Source organism: Sturnira hondurensis, unplaced genomic scaffold (assembly GCF_014824575.4).
Source record: "Sturnira hondurensis isolate 20B ecotype Veracruz unplaced genomic scaffold, ASM1482457v3 Scaffold0004257, whole genome shotgun sequence".
Classification (NCBI taxonomy): Eukaryota; Metazoa; Chordata; class Mammalia; order Chiroptera; family Phyllostomidae; genus Sturnira; species Sturnira hondurensis.
The window spans coordinates 691697-714803 of NW_028076888.1; the positions used below are offsets into that span (position 1 = coordinate 691697).

At 54.5% G+C, this 23107-nt stretch overlaps 1 protein-coding gene across 1 annotated transcript in view; it reads right to left on the reverse strand.

The window, feature by feature from the left end:
- IGSF21 (immunoglobin superfamily member 21) overlaps positions 1–23107 on the reverse strand; it is a 229312-nt gene that overhangs the window by 29732 nt on the left and 176473 nt on the right. Inside the window, exon 4 of the mRNA XM_037045071.1 lies at positions 6115–6233. Coding sequence (XP_036900966.1) covers positions 6115–6233 — 119 coding nt within the window. The remainder of the gene's footprint in view (positions 1–6114; positions 6234–23107) is intronic.

A 23107-nucleotide genomic window follows, 5' to 3' on the forward strand; every position in this document is an offset into this window, starting at 1 on the left:
TGCGAGAATGAATAGGACGTCGTCTGTCGCGCGGTAGAATGCCATGCAGCTGCAGGTGGGAACGAGGCGCTGAGGATGGATGGGGGGGACCTTGTGGGCACTGCGCGAAGTGCGAGACGTCGCAGGAGAGCATGCGCTGTACAATGTCATTCACATGAGGGGTCCAAGCAGATCCACAGAGGTAGAAGGCAGGTCTGTGTTTGCCTGAGGCTGGAGGAAGGGGGTCTGGGATGGGGGCAATGGCTCGTGGGTACAGGGTTTCTTTGGGGGTAAAAAAACGTTCTAAAACTGGTCGCACAACGCTGTGAATAGGCTGAAAACAATCGTACACTGCAAACGACTGAATGATGTTCTATGAACTCTGTCTCAGTCAGACGGTTTATTAAAACCACAAGAGGGGAAAGCATCAGATGCACTGAATAAAAATGCAGTAAAAATCTTTACAAAGACACGCTGTGTAGAGTTCATTAACTACCTCTCCCCAGGGTGGGGACTGTGTCCCCTGGCCTCAGGATGGGGAAGCACATGGCGTGGTTGGGTGCCACTGTGGCCTCAGGTTCCAAAAGTCCACTTCCTCGGCCAACCTCGCTTGGAACCCTCCAGAAGAGAGACAGGAGCCCTGCGCCGGAACGTTTTATTAATGCTTACCAATACTCTGTGCCTTTTGGTAGAGCCGAGTGGTTACCTGCACAGGCGGCGCCTCCCCCGGCTCTGCCGCCAGCTGCCTGGGCGGCTGGGGCAAGTGACAGAACCTCGGGTTTCTTTTCTGACAAAGGGGAAATGGTAGTACCCACCTAATGGAGCTTCTGCGACGGGTCACTCAGTTACCTTACACGAAGCTTGGCACGGCACCTGGCATAGGGTGGCCTGGGTGCCTGGGAGCAGAGTGTCGGACCCAGAGTCAGGCAGTGAGTGACCCCCTGCCCTGCCACCTCGTGGCCCAGTTACTGCTGTTGGTTGAATAGTTACCCCTCAGAAAGATGTTGAAGTCCTAACCCCCAGTCCCCGTCGATGCGACCTTATTTGGGAATTGGGTTTTTGCAGATGTAGCCGAGTCATGCGGTTTGTGAGCACGTGCAGTGGGCAGCCCTGGGACTGAACACAGGCACCAAGCCTCGGCTTCTGCACGTGCACCACGAGCCGCTCCCTCGAGAGTGTCCCCTCGGCCTCTAGACCTGTGCCTGCAGGCGGAGGTGCTGAAGGGGTCATGATTGCATCCGGTGCAGGAAGGCGTGACGTCTGCATGGCTCGGGCCTCACCTTCTCAGAGCATCACTGTGGGGAAGCCTGGCAGACCACACTGTTTTAAATAGCCCCACCTGCCCCGACCGGTGTGGCTCCGTTGGTTGGGTGCCCTTTCTCAAGGCGAAGCGTTGCTGGTTTGATTCCGGGTCAGGGCACATGCCCGGGTTGTGGGTTCAGTCCCCCATTGGAGCATGTACAAAAGGCAACCGATCAATATTTTTGTTCCCTCTCTTTCTCCCTCCCTTCCCCTCTCTCTCTAAAAAACATTAAAAAAAAATCTGCATAGCCAAGGAGTCCCGCTTCCCTCTGGTTGTACCCGCCTCTGCTTGGCTTGATGACTACCAATGACCCACTGCAGCCTCCAGCTGTCTGCCTGACCGTGCCTGCCTCCCCTCCTGCACCGTGACTTCCACCAGCTTGAGGAATTTTGTCCGTCTGGTTGCGGAAGCCGAATTCTAGTGCGCCCAGCCATGCCTGGACGGTACTCAGTGCCCAATCAATACTTCTTCAATAGATGAACAAATGAAGAACGGATGAATGAGATTTAGAACGCCCATGTGTGTGGGCGTCCAGGTCACCTTGTGATGCGTCGAAGTCCTCACCCCCAGGACCTGTGAGTGATATTTTATTTGGAATAAGGTCTTTGCTGATGTAGCCAAGAGGGGGCCTATTCATATATATATAGTCTGCCAGACTCCAAGTCCAGTGCTCCTTTCGGAGGGACTGAGTAGTACTGAGGGACCCTGGGTAGTGGAGGGCAGGAGAAGCGCCTGTGGGGACTGGGGCGCAGGGACGGAGAAGGGCTCTCTGTCCTCCCAGACCCCTGCAGGCCCCCAAAGGGAAAGCAGCCCCACTCAACCGTCTGGCCTTTGGAGAGCCAAGCGCTCCCGGGGGGGCCTCAGTCTCCCAGAGGCGAGGTCCTTGCGCTCCCCACTCTGCACCGCCCCCCCAACACTTCCTGACACTGGAGTTACTAACAGCCTTTGCGTCAAAGTCACGGACATTGCCTTTGAAGTTCAGAGCTGCTGTCAGGAGCACTGGCTCTGTCTCACACAGACCTGGAGGGACCCCCATCTTTGTCACTCACGTGGGTGAACCCCTTAAACTCCCAGAGCTTCTGTTCCCTCACCTGTAAAATGGGGGTGACAAAGCCTGAAGGTCACAGATTAACTGGGTTGACATGCAGCACCCAGCACTGGCCACACAGACCCTGTTTGATGGGACGTGACCGTGATTCTTAGCTGTGGGTTGGAAGAGCCCCCTTGGTGGTGACAGTTCTGTGCCTTGGTCTTCTGGTGGCACCGGAAGAGCAGCGTCTGTGGCTCGGACAGGGCGGGGGTGTCTGGGCCTCACACATTTAATTGATTGTAACATTGCACCCTTAACATGCTCTCCTGCGCAACCTGCGCCCGCGAGGAGAGCCTCGGCGATGCTTCTGTGACTGCGACGCGTTCCCGGGGCTCAGCATGCGACTTTGAAATTGGCTTACAATTTATCTGCAGCTCGGATAAAAACATTTTAATGACTGCGTGCGGCACGAATCCTCGGTGTCACCCACGGGGCTCCCGAATGTCTTCCCCCACCACGGAGCAGGGATGTTATAGGCGTGAAATTACAGCCACTCTTGCATTTTGATTTCCACCCGGAGGCCTCTGGAAACAGCGCATTAGAATGTGCTGGATACAAACCCGGTGATGGCGGACTCCTGCTTGATGCTGGGCCCTCCCGCAGAACTGCTCTGTGCGCCCGGCTCCCCGGATCCCCCCACCCCCACTGTCCTGGGGAGCTTCTTCTTGACCTCCAAATTGGACAGGGGCTCCCTTACACCCCTGATGGCTGCCACGGTCTTTAGGATTCCCTGTGGCACAAAGGAGAGCCCGGCTTTCCTTAGCAAGACCTCTACTGGCTAAGGGGGAGGATGTCTGTGTTTGCCTGTGTGTTGAGAAAAGGACTATGCAATGTCCCAGACAGGCCAAAACCACGAGCACATTTCAATTTTTGAAGCCTGCCTTGACATATAAAGGAGAGAGTCATGGAGGTGTGGGGGAGGGTGGCACAAGTTTTCACCTTTCCAGCTGTGCCTGATTTTCAGCTGGCGTGGTTACTATTTGTTGATACTAGGAGAGATACTATTTATCGAGCACTGGAAGTTGGCCTGAGCCCAGAGCATTCTGTTCTGTGGATTAGCTCACTTCATCCTCCCAACCTTGGCCAAGTTACTTCCTTCTCTGAGCCTCAGTCTGCCTCACAGCTGACATGGCTGCTGGATTCTGGTAGAACCATTCTGGACCTTGGAGAGCCACGGAGCCACGCTCCTCTGGGACGGGACCAGCCACGGCTCCACGGAGCCCAGAGAATATCCCCCCTCGTCCCTGAGCCTCAGCCTCCTCATCTGTGAATTGGGGAATCGTCGTACTCCCGCCCCTGAGAGGCTGTTGTGAGGATCAGGTGAAATGCTTAATGGTAAACACTTCGTAAGTGGCACTGCTCGGCCAGGTGTGAGGTGTTACTGTCATTATCAAAGTTGGGATGAATCCCAGCCCCTTCCCTACGCACATGGGACCAGGACAGACAGAACTGCGAGTGGAGGCTAAGGGAGCCAGCGGGATGGGTGGGCAGAGGCCAGCTGCCACCACTCCCAGAAACAGGGCAGAGCTGGGGCCCCTTCCAGGGAGCCGGGCTGCACGAAGCTGTGATCACTCATTTCTCAGACTGGCTTAAAGATCCCTGGAGTCACGAGTCCTTGATGGGACTTCTCCGTGCGGGGGCTGAAACCAGGGACATGAGGCAGCCAGGGACAATGAACACAGATGGGGAAACTGAGGCCCAGGGAGGCTAATGAACAGCTCATGGTGGGTCTGGAATTCGAATCCGGACCTGAGCATCCTTAGCTTGTGTGCTGCAGGGGTGGGGCCACTGTCCTGTGCCCGGGGCCATGGGAGGTCAGAATTAGAACTGGGGCGGGGAGAGATACATTGCATATGGATAAGAGCGTGGTACAGACGTTGATATTTGTATCAATATAGGCATATGTAGAATTAGTGTGTTGTTGAATACTTAGAGGTCTGGGTCAGTGCTCTGAAAGCATGGCCCCAGCACTGAGCTGCCTAACGACAGAGGAAGGTTTGGCGATCCTGGCTGGGTGACCTCAGGCAGGCTGCTGGCTTTCCCTGCGCCTCCAAAACCGTTAACACGGGGAGGCTAATGCTGCTTCCCACCCTGGGGTTGGTGGTGAGGACTAAATGATGCCACGTGGAGAGCATTCGGCACAGCAGCCTCTGCGGGGTCTTCCCTGAGTCCTCTCCCTAAAGGAGCTGCCGCCCCTCCTACGGTCACTCGATTTCTCCCCTGGTATTTATCGCCATCCACAACCATCTCACTAATTCACCTTTGTGTGCGTTTCATGCTCGTCTCACACGCTGGATACAAACTCCCCAAGGACAGAGATGTTGTCCTGTTAAAGGCATGTGGCCATTACCCGGCACACAGTAGGTGCTCAATAAACATCTGATGACTACATGATTGCTTGCATGTCCCTCATGGGACTAGGAGCCCCTGGATGGTGTCAACTGAGTGCTGTCCCCTGGTGTGACCTGCCCAGGGCTGGGCACCAAGACTGCTCCCTGTCCATGTTTTACATGAGCGGATCAATGAGTGAGTGACGGCAAGAGGGGAGGTTTCCCTGGTACCGCCCCTTCCCCGCCGTGGCCCCTCCCCCAGGAGGCCAGAGCACAGGCCACACGCCGCTGTTGCAGGAATGATGTCCTTCTGGAGGTCTGGCCTTCGGAGGGTTTCAATTTCCCCAGAAGCAGCGGCTTTCAACGGGGCCTTTATGCTTTCATTGATTGCCGGAGTACTGCGGCTTTGCTTCCCTGATAAATATCATTTGCTAAGAAAATCGGAGAGCGCTGGAGCCTGGAGTTGAGGCCAAGTCCCTGGAGTTCCGGAGGCAGAACTGAGAGTGTTCCTGGCAAGAACATCCGTGCTTAAGGGGCTTCGGACATGGCTGGGAGCAAGACCCTTGTTTTTACAAACGGGGAGAGTGGGGGTGGGGTCGGGGACACAGGCAGCCACTTTGCAGATGTACAAAGGAACGCGCAGGAGCAGCGTCGGAAGCCAGGAGTCCCGACACCCAGTCCAGCGTGCTTTCCACGTCATCACTTACTGCCCCACATCTCAGCAAAGGCCTTGGGAGGTTCAGGGAGGGGACATGTGGCCGGGTCAGAATCATTCTGTCTGCAGCAGGTGTGTATCACCGCTGAGGCTCTGGATTGGGCCGCCCCCCCGAACTCCCAAGGAGTGCCCCCTCCTGACTGCACTTTCCCCGCAGATGTTTCAATGAACGTGGCTTTTGGCTTCCGCTTGGGAAAGGTGCCCACACAGCTGCTCCCACAGTGCCCTGGAGCTCCCTTTCTGCGTCCCCACTGGGTCACAGAGCCTGGAGCTGCGTGGTCCATGGACAATCCCTTAGGCCTGTGTCCCAGACCCATCTTACAGATGGGAGAGCTGAGGCCCAGAGCCTGCGACGGCCCACTGCCCCCTGGGAAGCTCTGATGACTCCGTCACCCTTGTCTGCCCCCATTGACCTGCCCAAGCCCCTGCAAAGTGCCTGGTCCGTGAGGACCCAAGGATGAGGCGCAGCTCTGTCTTCGTGAGGTCAAGGTCTCCGTGCTGGTACAAGAAGGGGGCCTGAGAGGAAATTCTCAGTGGCAAGGACACTTTGGTTGCACCTCAAGGGCAAAGGTGGGAGAGAAGAGGGTCCATGCCAACACAATGGGCCTTTTGGCAGCTGGTGCCCGGGACAGCCCCTCAGTGCGCATGCGTACACACAGCTCCTCACCCGGACGCCGGCCCAGGGCTCTGCACTCACCCATGACATTGAGGAAGATGTTGCCCGATGCCAGGACCACCTTCTCTCTCGTGGCGCGGTCATAGATGCCCACGTGGCACTCATAGGGGCCGTTGTCTGAGACGCGGACCTCAGGCAGCCTAGGGGAGGAAGAGGAGCAGGGTGAGGGCCCCTGATCCGAAGCTGGAAGGCGCCACCCCGAACGCCAACCGCCAGCCCACGGTTCAGCCTCCCTCACAGATGTGCCCATGTCCTGCGCTGGGAGGAGAAGCAGCATTTACGCAGCACCGCCTGTGTGCCGCACTCTGCACGGCCCAGCGGAGCGCTGGGGCCCATGGAGCTCCTCCATGTACGGATCATCATTCCCACTTCATGAACTCGGAAACTGAGGCTCCAAAGGGACCCAAATGATCATCCTCCTCCCCCCACCCGCTGTGGCCAGTAGGAATTCCCATTCTCAGGATGGGAATTTGAAGGCTGCCTTGCTTCCCCTTTACACCCAGGCCTGGGGACTAGAGAAGAAGCCCAGTGAAATTCTTGTCTCCAAGGAGCTGCTGTCCCAGTGGACAAGGAGGCAGGGACGCTGATCATCTTTCCAAATCACGTGGGAAAGAGTGAGCTTATCTGGGCACAGAGGGGGAGCGGCTGGTTCTGCCTGAGGTAGGCAGGAGGGTTTCTCAGAGGAGGTGATCACAAGGACGGGGGAGACCCCCCTAAAACCTTCTTCCGGACATTTCCTCTAAAAGTCCAGAGGGTCAACAGTTCAGGCACTGTTATTTTTATAGTCTTGGTCACAACTACTCAACTCTGTGCAGAGGAAAAGCAACCACAGACAGTGTGTTAGCAAATCAGCGTGGCTGTGTTCCAATAAAACTTTATTTATAACCATTGAAATTTGAATTTCAAATATTTTCATGCATTATGACATCTTCTTCTGGGTTTGATTTTTTCCCCCCAACATTAAAAAGAAAACGTAAAATACACATTCAGGGTTCGTGGACTATTAAAAATAGTCTGGATCTGGCTCACAAGCCGTAGTTAGTTGGACAATCCATGTTCTAGATCTTTCTACAGGGTCTGCAGGTCAGACCATGCTAAGAATGCGTTGATATGTTCTCTCTCCCTACAGAAAATAAAGACGGGACAGCTCTTTCTCACTCCTGCACCAAAGATGCCTCCTGCGGGGTCAGAGAGCCAAGTTCAAGTCCTGCCCCTGCTGCTGGTCCACTGTGTGACCTTGTGCAAGTCAAGCCGTCTCTTTCTGGGCCCCCATTTTCTTCTCTAAAATATGGAGGCAATCCTTCCCAGGACTTAGAGATGATGTCACTGCAAGCCCTGTACCGGTATGCACGTGTCACTGAATGGAGGAGGCGCTGTCCCCTATTGTCCCTTCAGCCTGTGCCGCCCTGAGAGCCTGACCTGCAGGGGCAGAGGCCCTGTGGCTGCCGTGCCAGGAAAGCTGCGTGTCCTCCAGCAAGTCCCAGCCTTGCCTGGGTCTAATCGTGCAGCCAGGGGAGCCTGTCCTGGCCACGACTTAGAAGTGGGGTCACCCTGTTTGGGTCTTAGAGGGTCCCAACGCTGCAGGAAAACGGGGGAAAGAAGCATGCTGGCCTCTCCACCAACCTGGCTCGCAGACCTGTCAGAGAGACCCCACTGGGGAAGGAAGGGACAGTCATTAAGAGCACCAGCCTGCTCGTGTGTCCCAGCCCAGCCACCATGAGAAGGGGGTTTCCTCAAGTCCAAGTCTCCATTCCCGCCCTCGTGGACACATTTTCCTCTCGACTCAGCAAGGCCTCTCTTCCCCACCTGCTTCTCCTGAGCAATGGAACCTCAGATTTACGCCTGTCTTCTCTCGTTTCAGCTGTGCCCACCCGTTTCTGTCTTCCAGCTGCATTTCCTTATGATTCACTATCCTCCACCTCCCTCCCCTCGCCACCCCCACACCTGGGCCCCCAGCCTGCGTCTCCATCCTGTTGTCTCATTGAGCGGAGCCAGCCCCTCTGAAGCCCCCTTCCCTCCCACCACCCAGCACACATTAGCATCAATAAATGCCTTCATTTACATAGAACACACAGAGGCTGACATCTGGTCTACCCAGGGCCATGAAAGACTCCAGAGAACCGGAGCTTCTCATCAGGGGCGCTTCGTGGGGAGGGTGCCGCCCCCTCTCCCTCCAGCCCTCGGAAGGAAGAGCAGGGTGATGAGGGGACTCAGCAGGGGACTGTCTCCCCTCGGGGAAGGGTTTCCTTTGTTCGTAACTCACTAGACTAAAAAAATAGCCTCTTGACTGGGCTCTGTTGACAGTGACAGTCACCTAAAGTGACATGTTTAGGTGACACAGGTATTAGCTACGGAGGCTACCTGCCTGCGTGACTTGTGTGGGTGGCGGTGTGCAGTGACAGGCTCAGGTGCCAGTTCTGTAAAGAAGCCGTACAGCTGGAAGCTGCCCCGATGATGTAATAAGATAATACTGACGTGGCTGACACCCAGGTGGCGGCGTTCAGGTAGCTGCAGAGGTGAGGTATGCAGGTGTGTTTTTGGTGATAGCGCTTCACTGATGACATGCTAGGTGACAGTAACATAAACAATACTATGCTTGGGTGACACGGATTAGTGACATAACACAGATGGCATAGAAGACAGCTCCGGGGACACCTGGACCGATGCTTTAAGGAGAAGGCAGCCTCTCACTTAGGACTATTTTTGTGGCCTCAGGTGCTCCCTCTCCTAGTTTCTCTGGATCCACAATGGCCCTGCCCTCCACCGAGGTCCAGGTCACACTCCTGGGCACCGCCCTTGACATCTCCTGTTTCTGGACTCCCCAGATACAGTGCGAGACCACACGCTGGGTGTTCTGCCTCCTAGATGCACCCTGAACACCCTGCTTCCCTCCCTGTCCACGGCCGCCCCCTTCTTCACCGGAAATACGGGGCAGACCGGCAACCGTTTTCCCACCTGCCCATCTGCCTCCTGATGTGCTCTGCAGGTAGACCTTTCCAATGCCAATGGCGTTCATGGTGCCACCCCACCCAAAGCCCTTCAGAGGCTCCTCTCTGCTCTTGGGATAAAGAGCAGGACCCTTATCTTGGCCAACAAAGGCTGACGCACTGGGTCCAGCCACATCCCCACCTTCCCCTCCGCCTTCCCCTCCGCCGGGCTACAGCTGTGTTCTTTCCATTCCTTCCCTGAGCCGAGTTCCTTTTTAAAACATAAATCTTTCATTCTGGAGTGACTTTAGGTTTATGGAAAAGTTGCCCAGAGAGTAGAAAACTCCCCCGACACTGCCCCCCCAATTTCTCCCACTGTTGACGTCTCATATGACCCTGGCACAGCTGTCAGACCAAGGGATCAGCCTGATATGTCACCCTTCACTCAGCTCCAGAGTTTACCTGGACGTCACCGATTGTTCACTAACATCTTTCTTCCATCCCAGGCTCCCATCAGGATCCCTTGGAGGTGACCCTCCCAAGTGCCTTCAGCCAAGTTCCTTTTTTGATGAAACCCCTTTGCTCTAAATATTCTCTTTTCCTGGGAAAGGGGCATTTTTTTCCCCTGGCACAGTCTTCAAGTTACAAAGCAACAGTGAGTTTCTTAGTGACCCCCTGGACTAGGAGGGTGTGGCTGACCGATTGCATTGGTGGCCTGGTCCCTGTATCCATGCCTCTTGGCTTGTGCCATGACAGTTCTTCTTGTCTAGGCGTGGGGTCTATTTCCCCACACTTGGCCTTGGGACTTGCTTTGACCAACAGAGTGTGGTGGAAGTGGTGGTGTGCAATTGCCAGTGTGAGTCTCAACAGGACCCCCCTCCCCTTTCTCCCTGCCTCTGCCCTGAGAACAAGCCTCTGACGAAAGACAAGAACACATGGAGGGAAGCCTCTGTTGACCCAGCCCTTCCAGTCAAGGCCACACTTAGGAATGTGTTTGGCCAACCCATAGACTCAAGAGCAATAATACATGGTCACTACTTTAAACCACTCAGGTTTGGGACAGCTTGTTATGCAGCAATAGCTAACTGATACAGCAGGTCTCTTCCAACCTCTCCTTAGCAGTCAGTGCCAGTCTCAACTGTAATTTTGTAATTAATCATGTACATTGTGACTCTTGAATGAACTCCTCCCCGAGCCATGCCCACTAAGTTCCAGAAGGCAGGGTCTGCATCTGTTTGGTTTACTGGTGTATGCGGGCCTAGCTCAGTGCTCGGGACCGTGGTAGGGGTGCGATCGATATTTATCAAATGGATGGGTGGTGGCTGTAGTGTGAGCTTGGAGAACCCTGCCCCCACCCCACCCCAAGCTGAAAACCAGGTGCCACCCCCTCCCCACTCAAGGCCAATTCTGGTTCTTATCTTCAGATCTGGTAGCCTCCAGGGCACAGCTTTGGTTTGGCCAATCTGCCTCTTAGTGCCTCATCTGAGCTGGGCCTCCAGTTTTCCCCCTCCAGTGCGCTCAGTGGCCCAGAAGCCCCCTTTGCCCAGACGTGAGCAGCACTGACCTGCATGCGGACGGAAAGGCCTTGACAGACAGCAGGGCCCCAAAGGGACCCCCATGACTCAGGAGGGGGCACACGAGGGCTGATCGTCCCTGGGCCTTCCGCCAGGCCTGGGGCCAGGACTGTGGGTCGCCCACCTTCGGCACAAGTATTTATGCCCACTGGGTGCCACACCCCACGCTGAGCCCGGGTGGGGGTAGATACACAGATACTGAGAATCTGAGTCCTGTCTCTGTGTCTTCACCCAGGTTGTCACACCTGCTCAGACTGCTCTCTCTTCCTTGTCCCCATAGCACACCTCCAGCCATCTTTCAAAGCCTATCTGTCATCACACCCCCTCAGCCAGTTGAGAAGGTCATATGCAGTAATTCATGGGCGTAGCTCAGAGCGGGAGTGGTCTGAGAGTCCCAGGGACTAGAATACACCACTAGATACACAGTGGTCTATAGGCTCTATATGCAGATGCCGCCTCTGCCAGGCAGGCTGCCCTGACTGCCCACCTCTGTGCAAACAGAGGTCCTCTCCACCTGCCCAGGGCTGCATTTCTCTGAGCCCTTCTACCTGTCTGCCTCATGCCACATTGTTACCTATTTGTCTTACCTCCCAGGGAAGCAAATGAGCTCCCTGAAGGGTGAGCTGAGCCACGTGGTAGGTGCTCGGGTGCAGCACTGTGTGAAAGAGGGTGGTGGAAGCCGTCTAAGCCTGTTAGGCACCCTGGGCTCTGAGCCCGACCAGTTGTGTAAGGTTGAAGGAGGTCCTTGGGTTTCTCCGAGCTTCGGTTTCTCCGTCTGATGAGTGGGCATTATGAAACCTGCCTTGTGGGATTACAGCCTTCTGGGGAGTGCTGGTGTTCACAGAGATTGACAGTGAGAGGCCTTGAACTAAGCACATCACCCTGTCTCACTGGATCCTTGACACTACCCTGTGCTATAACACAGTCTATAAAGCATGCTCTAGCATGCACTACATTATAAACATGTTCTAACATGTGTTGTGCAGCAATAATAGTGTGATTATGCCCATGGTATAGGTGAGAACGCTGAGGCGCCCAGAAAAGAGACGACATGGCCGAGGTCACAGAGTGAGTGGGCGGGCTGTCTTTGCACCCGTCTCCTCCGATCTCCCGAACCAGCGAGTCCATTTGCACTCTCCAGTTCCGGAATTTGCCTGCACTGCTTTTGAGCGTATTTCTATTCTGAGCCCCGCCACCCCTCCAGGTAATGAGAGCCATCTGCTTCCTCCCTGCTGGGAGAAACAGGATGGTCTTTTATGTTCTCCGGTTCCCTTCTGCTGGCTTCCGGGGGGGCCCCTTCATCCTGATGACTGGAGTTTGCTGAGCCAGTCATGTTCCCGTTCTCCCCACCTGACGCGACTGAACAGCCTCAGATCTTTCCTGGCTCTGTCTTTCCACTGGAAAGAGTCCTTCGTGGAATTGAGATCGAGGATGTGGGTGCAGAGGGGGTGCTGGGAGGACCCAGGGACGGATCTTTGAGGGCCTCCTCCTGGAACGTTGGGGAATCAGATGCGGTGGTCACTGACTTTTGCTGAGAATTGAAGCCTCAACTGGGGAACATATGTAAACGCACTGAGAACAGACTGTGCTGTAGGCGCTTGTCAGCTTCATCCCCTTACGCTGTTAATTGATTTAAACTTTAAAACAAATTATTAAGTCCCTATTATGTTCCAGACGCTGTTTATGGTGTCTGCAAGGGTGAAGGCAGGAAAATACTTTTAAACAGCAACACTTCGATGTGCCTTTTCTATGGAGTCTGCGTATGTCTCCCTCTTCCTTAGAGGAACCTGGCTGGACATTAATTCAGTTGCCTCAGGTTCAAGGTCATAACGAATACCAATCTCATCCTGCCACATCTTAGGGGTAGTGCGATGGGTTAGGTTGGTTTGCTCCTACACTGTATGTCTCCTGGGATCCTTGCTTCTTTTTAAAATTGTTTATAATTGTTTCCTGAGCTGTAATTGACAAACAATAAACTGTGGTAAAGTGTACACATTTGTTGGATTTTGACATAATGTCTTCACCATTGAAACCACTGCCACAGCCACGTTAAGGAGAATCTCACCTCCCCAGAGTTTCCTGGAGTCCTTTTGTCCTCCCTCCCACCCCCGCCCCCAGGCACCTCCCCCCCCCCATCCTGCTCTCTGTCCCTGCAGACCCAGTTTCCTAGGGTTTCCTAGGAATGAGTCCTGGAGCGGGATGTACGCCTTTGGTTTGGTTTCTTTCCCTCATCATCACTATTTTGAGATTCATTCGTGTTGTTGCCTTTAGCCATAGCTGGTCCCCAGGGTCGCCCCTTGGCGCGCAGGCGCCCACCCACCTTTGTCTATCTGCCACCTGCTGTTGGGAGCGTTTGAGAGATCACAAACAAAAGAGCTACGAGCACGTGTGTGCAAGTCCTTGCGCGGACACGCGCCTTCCCCAGTCTTGGGTGCGCAACGAGGAGCGGGATGGCGGGCGCAGGTTTAACTTGATAAGACGCGGCCCATCGGTTGCTAAGGCGACTGTGTGAGGCCCCTCAGCCTTGCGCCAGTTTTTGCCCTTTCACGTGCTGCTCGAGGTGCGTTCCTTCAGAAGCATCTCGCCCACCCGACGTCACCACTCACCCGCACACCCCATTCCCACTCAATAACGCGCTGCCCGCCATGGGCAGTGGGCTTCCAGTCCCAAGGGAAAGTCCTGTTGGAGTTGCGTCTGAGGTGTGGATAAAGAGGCTGGGGGGTGGGGCACGCGGTGGGGGTAGGGGATTTCTCCACGACAAGAGTGTGTGTGACCATGAGGGGGGGTTTAGACGCTGTTGTCTCTGACCCTCCCTCAGGCCAAGGGAGGCAGTGGGAGAGGTGGCCCGAGGGCATCTCCTGCCCCCCACTTCACTGCCCCTGCTCCAGCTGGGAAAATCTTTCCACTTTTTTTTCTCATTTTCCCTGAGTCCCTCCAGTCTGGCCCCTCCCCATCTTGCTGCCAGAGTGACCTTATCACAGTGAGGATCTGGCCTGTCCTTTTCCAGTTTCAAACTTTCCCTTCCAGTGCCTTCTACACCCCGCCCCACCCCCCCCACCAGAGAGTCAAACCCTTCCCAGATCTGGCCCTGACCCAGAAAGGCTACAGGGAGAGAGGGAGGAAGGAAGCAAAGGGTGCATGGCCTCAAATCCCTTGTGAAATAAAGCAACCTAATCAGAAGTTTTGTCAGAACCAAACTTTTATAATCCACCCTATTTAAAAAGCATTTTGTAATTCAAACATCTTCATTTATATACATAGTATCTCATTCTGGGCTAATGGAGGAGATTCAGGTAGCGATTGGTCCTTTGAGGCACTGTTTTAATGAAGAGACTAGAGAGCCTTACATTTGTATAACCATTGTTTGCATTGAAACGGAGCTTCTAAGGGGCCAGGAAATAGTTCATTCTTGCAAGTAGGTTAACACACACCCCCTGCAATCTTATTAGCCTGATGCCTGCTCAGCTCTGCTCTCCCTCATCCCTGCTGGAAAGAGCTCAAGTGGGAAGCAATGAAGTTTTACTGTGTGTGCATCCGCCATGCTTCCCTGATTGGCTGCACACCCCCTGAGGCCTGGACCTTGCTGCTCCCTCCCTCAAACACCTGCTCACTCTCCAAGTTCAGGGTCATGCCCCTGGATGTTGGGGCCACATTAGTGGAGAGCCCTTTCCACCTCTGCAGAACCCTCAGGCAGAGCTAATAAAAAAGGCCATCAGGTCTCTGGTCTTCAGTCCTTCTCCTTTCCCCATAGGCCCGTCCATCTGTCTAGCCCCCCATTACCCCACACGAGACACAGGGCGGTCCCTTCCCACTCCAGTCACCAAACCCCAAAGCCAGCACCTAGAGCTTAGAGGGCTTTGACACATGCTGTGACCCTGGTGAGAATGGTGGGATGGAAATTATTTAAGAAGAGATTTTGCAGCTTCTAATGAGTCCTTCGAACCATCAGGGGCTGCCACTGAGCCAGCCGCACACAGACCGCGGCTTCCCTCCTTCTCACACTGCCCTGACTTAGTGCAGAACCTGCCCTCTGGGACCTGGCCTGTGCCTGCTCCCTGCCCTCCGGCTTCTGAAGGAGGTGATACATTCCCGGTCTTTTCTGTCCTCAGGAGGTGGGTCTGTGCTCCTGCACCCCAGAAAGGGGACCCAGACCCTAGACCTAGATCAAGGGCAATGGTCTCATTCTGCTTGGTGTGAACTTGACTAAAGTCGCCTGAAATGGTAAGATCCCAGCCACCCCTCGTCTGTTTGTTCCTGAGGAAGCTGCCCGTTTCAACCCCAGTAGGACAGAGATGGAAAAATCTAACACCCAGGAATGAGTCCCAAGCCTCCCAATGGCCGGTCCCTGGGCCTTCTCCTCCAGCAAGCCCTTCGAAAGAGCAGACTGGGGAGACCTTTCCCCCAGGGAGGTGTGGAGCCATGGGGACTGCCCCAGGCAGAGATGCTGATGGAGAAAAGAGACCTCCCTCCCCTGAGCTAAGGGACAGTCCTATGGGCACGGGATGCATGTAGAGTGGGCCGGTGCGTTAATATCAACCCGCAGCCTAACCTGATTTACCCAGGACTTTTCTGGTTCGGGCACTGAAAGTCCCATGTGTCAGAGACCCTGCAGCTCCAGGCAAATCAGGGTGGTTGGTCACCTTACATGAGAACCAAAGAGAGAGGAGTGACTGGCCACAGGCCGGGCCAGGCCACAGTCTGCAGCCAACAAGGATATATAGGCCAGGCCACCTGTGCCAGGAGGCCCAGCGAGAGCTCTGAGAAACGGGCGGAGGACAGCCCCCTGCAGGTGGTTTGAGGACTGGTGTTCCACACCTCTTGCATCACCTCTTTCAGAAGCTGGAGGGTAGGGGCGGGGTGGGGCTCATAGTAGGTGCTCACTGAACCGCAGCTGTGGTTTCTATGAGCTGGAAGTCTCGATGGATCAGGGCCCCAACAAACCAGAAATGGCTTGTGCCCTTTTCCCAACACAAAGCTAAAGAGTATGGGTCCAACTTCTCCCCGGCCAAGCAGGACATGCCAGAATCGCTCCATGGGTCTGCGCCCACAGCTGGGCCCCCACCATCTTCCAGCCGTTCCCCCGAGCTGGGGAGCCAGGCAAGGTGCAGCCAGTCTCAACGTGGCAGGCTCACCGGAGAGCTCTGGCAGCACCAGTTAGAGGTGGTGGGTTGTCTGGAACTGGGGGCAGGGGCCCAGGGAGGGAGGGAGGGAGGGAGAGGGAGCTCCGGGCAGCGGGCCTGGGCAGCCAGAAAAGCCCCCTTATCTAAGAAGCCCTCCCTCAGGACTAGGAATTGTATTACCTTCTTTTGTGTGTGTGTTTTCTCCACCCACCCCCCCACCCCCAGAAACTGCCAGGGGCTTTAAAAGCCATTAGTGTGATTTTTAGCCCCCTTTCAACCTGAAAATGGTTTTCATCATAAAACTGCTCAGTGGATGCAAAACATCTGTCTGTGGCTCCCAATCAAATTCACGGTCGGTAGGAGGAGGGGCTAAGGCAGACGGGCGGCAAAGTCAGGGGGAACTTCCAGGACACGCAGCGCCCTTCCTGCCCCACCCCAGCTCCCCTCCCTCCGCCTTCCCCTCCCCTGTCCAGGGAGTCTCAGATGCATCTCGGACTCTGCCCTGGCCAGACTCTGTGGGTTGGCTGTGCCAGCTCTGAGCATAAAGCGCTATAATTAGCTTCCAATAGTTGCAGCTCTCTGACCAGCCCCTCATTATGCAGACGGCACGGTGAGGACCCAGGCAAGCCCCATTCGCTCCCTCCGTTACCTTTCTAAAGGCGGGATCTTGCCTCCCCTGGGCCCCCCTGAGCTGCACTCTCCCACAGTCTGACTTTCCACTTTGGGATCATTGGCTCCTGCCACACTGGCCTCCTTGAAGCCTGGTTAGGGGAAGATGGGGGTGGTCACCAAGCCATCCATCTTGGTGCTTCCCACCCTGTTGGGCTGTTGCCCTGAGCCTCAGGCCCCTAGTCCATCCCACCCTATGCCGCACTCCATCCCTCTCGGCTGACCCCATTCCCCTGGCTTGCTGGCTCCTTGCCTCCCCTTCCCCTGTCCCTCCCATTCCGACCCCTTCCTCTCTTCTCCTCCCCTTCCTCCCCAGGCCTCTCTTCTCCAGGCTCTGGCTGCTGCCATGGAAACCACGTTCTCTTCCACATCCTGATTGATCCATTTAGCCCTTCATGGCCAGTCTGCTCAACTCAGGGTCTGGGGTGGGAGGTGGACGAGGGTAGGAGGGGCCGAGGGTCCAGGATGTTTCTTCTGCCTCGCCTCCACCGCACACCATCCCAGGCCCAGCAAGCCCAGGGGCCAGGGCTCGTGTGCCGTGGAAGGAGTCACTGGCTGGTGGGGAACTAGAGACCAGGCAGCAGGCAAAAGGGAACTCGGACCAGGAAGCACGGCCGTGGGCCAACTAAAAGCTGGCAGAAAGGCCGAGGGCACGTGGCTTTGCCAGCTGCCTCCTTTCTGTCCCGGTGGGTGCTTTGCTTTCTAACAGAGATCTCTCTGTCTTTGCCTCTCTGCGTGGCAGTGGGGGAGAGGTGGCGTCATGAAGAAGCCCCAGCCCCTGGGAGCCACGCCTCCCTCCAGCAGGAGAGGGAAGGCGCGGGAGGCGGGTCCCCAGGGCTCCTGCACCTCCCGGCACCAGTGGTCACTCCAATCGTGTTCCATGAACATAGCTGTGCCCTCGCTGTGTGCAAGGCCAGATGAGGCCACTGGACCAAGAGAATCTAGGGGACAGCGCCTGCTTCCTTCATCTCTGTCCATCAGTGGTTCACTGAATACCTACTATGTCCAAGACCCTGTGTGAGTCACTTTGAGCACTGATCCCTTTCAACCCTCACAAAGCCATCTGAAGTAATAATACTAGCAATCACCATCACCATCACCATCACCATCACCATCACCATCCAGAGCTTCCTGTGTACCAGGTACTCTCAGCTAAAACTATGGTCGATTGACCAGCGACAAGGTACTTGTACGGGTGCCTCAGTTTCCCCATCTGTAAAGCTCAGTCTTCACAACAATCTTGTGAAGTAGGTGTTAGTATCGTCATCCCAACTTCACAGACGAGGAAACTGAGGCTGGGACATGGTTTGGAGCTTGGTGACAGCCACTCGGCTGGAGGATGTCAGAGCTGGGGTTTGCGCCGGCAGCCAGGCTCCAGAGTCAGTGCCCTAGGGATTGCCTGAATCCCCAAGCTGGTTGCCCTTGAATGCGGCCCAGGCTTCTGCAAGGTCACCAGGCAGGGGCAGGATGGAAACAAAGGCCTGCAGACTTCGAAGTGTGGTCAAGGGGAGAAGGCATGAGTGGGTGCTCTGCTCCTCCTGCCAGCTGCAGTGACCTGGGGCCCTGGGTGCACAAGCTGGCTGTGCCTTCTGGTGACCAAGAGAAGATTTCTTCAACTGTAGGGACCATATTTTTCCCAGAAGCAAACTCCAGCAAGAATCCATCACCAGGATCCCTCTCGGATGAGACCAGAGCAGCCCAGGGGCTAACCTGACTTCCATCACAATCTGACCTGAGGATCAGAAAAGGGGCTTAAAGAGATGGTTCTTGACCCTTAGAAAAGCAGGCGGCACGCCAAAGCATTCCGGTTCGGAGAGGCCTGCTCTGCAGGAGCCAGCCTGGCCCTCAGGTGCGGCTGTCAGCCGGCTTCACGCAGAGAGAGGATCTGGAAGATTTCCTCAAAGTCTCAGCTGGCATTCTATCATTTAGTACCTACAAGCACCCGGCGAGATGAAAAGGACGAACCTCATGGAACAGATTAGGAAACTGAGGCCCATCGAGGCCAGGCGATTTGGACGGGGTCATGCAGCTCACGTCTGGAAGAACTGGGGCGGGCAGGCGCTCAGTGCGGCCGGGCTCCAGGAGTCCACCAAGAGGATGCAACATCTGAGAGTGGCCCAGGGCTCACCCCTCCTTTGGAGTGACCCCGGACCCGCTTCCGAGCAGGACCAATTACCCCAGTTGAGTAGAGCCAGGCTCAGCATTCCCGAGGAGCCGGCAGCTGGAGGCCTTTCCCAACCAGGTCGGCTGATGGGTGACCCGTGGCCGAACCTGATTCCCGCTGTTTCATCAAAGCTGAGCTAAAAACAGCCTTGCTTTGGCAGTGGAAAATCGAAACTCCCAGCTCCCTCTTAAGGCTCTTAAACAGGTCAGCCCATCCAAAAAAGCCAATCCTTCAATCTGGGTTCCCTTTAAAAGTAGGGCAGGCCAATTATGTTTTACTGTCCTGAGCTACATGGGCTGAGAGCAGGGAAGGTCAGGCCAGGGCACCAGGGACCGCGAGCAGATGGAAGACAGAGGAGCCAGCCAGCCTCTCCCATCAGCCTCTCTGTCAAAACAAAATTAAAATGCCTGGACTCTTGCTGGCACCGAGATCCCATTCAAGGTAATAGGTATTTATCTTAGTGTGTTCGGCTTTGGGCTCCTTGCCACAGGGACGTGGAAACTGGAAGTTATCTTATTCTCTGCTCTGTCTCTCACACCTAGCACAGTGCCTAGCACGTGGGAGACATTCAAGAAATACCTGTTCGTCTATTCATTCATTCATTCATTCACTGTATTTTTCTTGAGAACCTTTTCTATGTGTCACAGTCTGTCCTGGGTGCTGGGGACACAGCTCTGAACAATGCAGACAAAAAATCACTGTCCTTCTGGAGCTGATGGTCTAGTTGAGGGAGACAGACCATAAACAAAGCAAGCTTTTAAAAACAGAGCCAGGGCAGGCATAGAGAGTGCTGGGAGTGGAGGTCGGGGGTTAGAGTTTAAATGGCAGGGGAGTAGGGCGATGGGGACGTTTGGCAAAGACCACAGGAAGAGAGTGAGTCGTGTAGACATCTCGGGGGGGTTGGGAATGGAAGAGACTGACAATCATTGAACTGACATTAAGTGCCACACACTCGGTTAGGCATGTTGACATCCATCATCTCCTTGTGAATTCCTTAGAACTTGATAAGATGAACAACAGTGTATGAATTATCAATGAAGTAGCAGAAGCTCAGAGACAAAGTCAAAGACAAGGTCCCCTCTTCATGGGCTTATGGTCTGTGTAAGGAAGTTAAATAATTCAATAGCTATTCCCTTTTCATACTAATAGAATTCCTGGCAGCTGGACACATGGCTGCCTGAAATAAAGACTACATTTCCCAGCCATCCTTGCAGTGGAGATGGCCATGTGACTAGGTTCTGGCCAATGGGATATAAGTAAAGGTATTCTATACAACTTCCTGAAGGATCTTCAAGGGAGGAGCTGAGTCCTTTTTGTTCCCCTCCTCCCTGGCTGGAATGTAGTCCTAATGGTGGGAGCTACAGCAGCCTTTTTAGACTTTGAGGTAAACTTGAGAATGGAGGCCATGAATAGTGGTCATCAAGAGGGAAGGAGCCTGAGTCCCTGACAGCAAGGAATATTCTACATGCTACAGGGAGAGAGGAGAATAAACTTTTATCTAGTTTTAGACACGTTTATTTGGATTTTTGTGGCACATAGCCTAAACTAATGCTGACTGATATAACTTCAGACAAGAGAGAGTGGCGTGGGCTGTGAGGAGTGGAGAGGTCGTTCCTGGTTTGAATCTATCCACTACTTATGGCAGTCGATTGCTATAACTTGGGAATAACTGGTATAAAAGCCACATCTTTAGTTCTTTAAAGAAAAGCCAAAATACCTGGCTGGTATAGCTCAGTGGATTGAGCACGGGCCTGTGAAGCAGAGGGTCACTGGTTTGGTTCCCAGTCAGGGCACATGCCTGGTTGCAGGGCGGGTCCGCAGTAGGGGACCCATAAGAAGCAACCACACATTGATGTTTCTCTCCCACTCTTTCTCCTTCCCTTCCCCTCTCTCTGAAAATAAATAAATAAAATGTTTTTCTAAAAAGGAAAAGCCAAAAATAAAGATGTACGTAAAATCTCCTGATTTTCGAAAATTGGCCATTAATTTAATTGAAAACTTTCTAAATAAAGTTCGAGATCCATTATACAGAACTTGTTTACTGGCAAGCTTTAACCTCTAAGTCCCTGGTCTGTGAGGGAGAGCCCACGAGAGGAAGGACTCACAGGAGAAACTGAGCGAGCGCGGGAGGGGCAGAGCAGGGACCATCAGGTGCTCCAAGCTGACCCTTCCACGGAAGAGGTGGGATGGCAACCACCTGTGCGGGCCCGTCCCCACTCCGAGCCCCACTGGGTTCCAGCTCCCAGACGGAGCATTTTGGATTCCCACCAAGTCCAAAACAAAAACAGCCCTGCTTAACCACACACACACACACACACACACACGCACGTAAACACAGACACACGTACATGCACACACCCCCTTATCAAGGGAAACGGGGCCGGCAGAAGCGAGCCTGGCTTGGCAGGCTGGTGCATTTTTGTGCACACTCACTGGTAGCCAAATCCTCCACCGTCTGTTCCCTCTGCTAATTGCTGACATAACGAGGAGATGCCGCAGTGTCAGGAAGGTGAGGAGGGGAAGGGGTGCCTGTCCACTCGCCTGGGAGCTCGGGGGGAAAGACCAGGGGCTCTTGCTCACAGCCACAGCAGAGTCATTTCACAGTCACGCGGGCCCGGGGAAATGCCAATAGCTGGCGGTGGCATGGCCCGTGGTCCTGGTTTGGGAAGCGCAGTTTGGAATCAACATGCCTGCCCTCTGGCTCTGAGGCAGGTCTTTCATGGGACAGGTTGCTATACCCCGTGTGTTTTCCAGACCCACTATGAGGGCCTGCGTGGAGACTACGAATGCCAAAGGTGGAGGAGTCCAGGGTGTGGACTTGGGAACCTGGCCTTGAATCCTGACTTCTCTGTTGACCAGCTGCATGACCTTGAGCAAGTTACTACCTTGTGCTCTGTTTTCCCGCCTTAAAATCTGAGATGGTGGTAGGGGCTTCCCTGGGCCAGGGAGAGGACTCAGGGAGATAACCCTTGGGGTACACAGAGGACAGTGCCCTCGGTGGTTGGATCTCCATTTTCATCACTGTGATTACGGCGTTTGCGTGTCTTCCCATCACTAGGCGCTCTTCTCCAGTGTTTTGAGGGGCCTGGGTAGGGGATATGGATTGACACCCAGAGACTGGGTGACAGAAAGGACCAGGAGGTCCCAGGAACAAAATCCATCAGGGTACCCACAGAGGGGAAGTGGGTGGGGCCTGCTCTTAGCAACACTCAAGACTTCACTTTCCCCATTTGAGTTTTGGATGTTGGAAGCACTGTCCCGGCTCTCAGGTCTCCTGGAGCTCGTGGTCCTGATTCTCAGAGCCAAGCTGTGGCTCTGACAGGGAGGCGTATGGCTTCGTGCCCACATGCACAGGTGGCAGCATCTGACAGGCTGAGGGTCAAATCTCAGCTCTGCCACCTGTGAGTGCTGTGACCTTGGGCAGGTTCCTTGACTTCTCTGTGCTCTTCTAATTTGTAAAATAAAGTAATATAATACCTACCTCCTGGACGGTAGTGAGGAGTGAGATGATAGTATGGGAAGGGAGGGGGTGTTCTTTCCCTGCTATCAGACCCAGGAGCAGAGGGGTGAATGCTGGTCCTAAAAAAAGGCATAAAAAGTCCTAACCACCGTTTACTGAGAACACCCTGGTTCCAAGCCCTCTACGCATTCTGTCTCTGATCTTCACCAAACCCTGGAAGGACGGGCACCGTGTGCGTGGGGAAATCTGAGGCTCAGTGAAATTCTGTGACCTACCTGAGGTCGCAGAGAGAGGGCAGTAGAGAGGGTTGTCATCAGTTCTGCAAAGAGGAACAAAGGCTGAGCTCTATCCTTTCAGGTTAGTGAACGAGCCAGCCTGCCCACCTGCACACCTGCACACCCAGCACCTGGAGCTTTGCTGGGCTCCTACTCGAGCTCCATGTCTGTTGTTGGATAATAACAATAAGCACCAACACAGCACTTGGAGCGCTCCGGACACAGTTCTCATGCTTTGCGTGCACTAGCTCGTCCAATCCCCTAACAACCCCGTGGAGGCTATTGCATCCTGATACTATATGATGTATAGCCATCATCTTGTTTCTGCCGAGGAAACTGAGGCATGGAGAGAGGAACCGATATGCCCAAGGTCACACTGCAAGGCTGGCTTTCCACTACCAACACCTGAGGCGAGATCAAATCGAGGTCTTGTCTGGGAAGAATCAGCATCCTGGGGAGGGAAGGACTGTGGCTGGGACTCAGGGATGGGGGTTAAACCAGAGACTCATTTAGGGAATGGAGGGCAGAGGCTCACACACAAGACAGTAGGAGAATGGCCCACACCAGCGTTTGAGGTCAAAAAGGAGGAACTGATAAAAGGACGAGTCCACGCGGAGGTCTGAGCAAGGGTAAGACCCTCTGAGTCCATGAACAAGGGGTACAAAAGGCTGGGCAGCTGTGGTTTCTGAAATGCACCGGGGGACCATCCATCAACAGCAGGAGGGGTCCCATTCTTCAACGTTCAGCTTTGGAACTCACTCTCGGTGGCCTTGCAGTGGCCATGACCATGCTGGGAAGGAGGAGACGGACGACAGCTCTGCTATG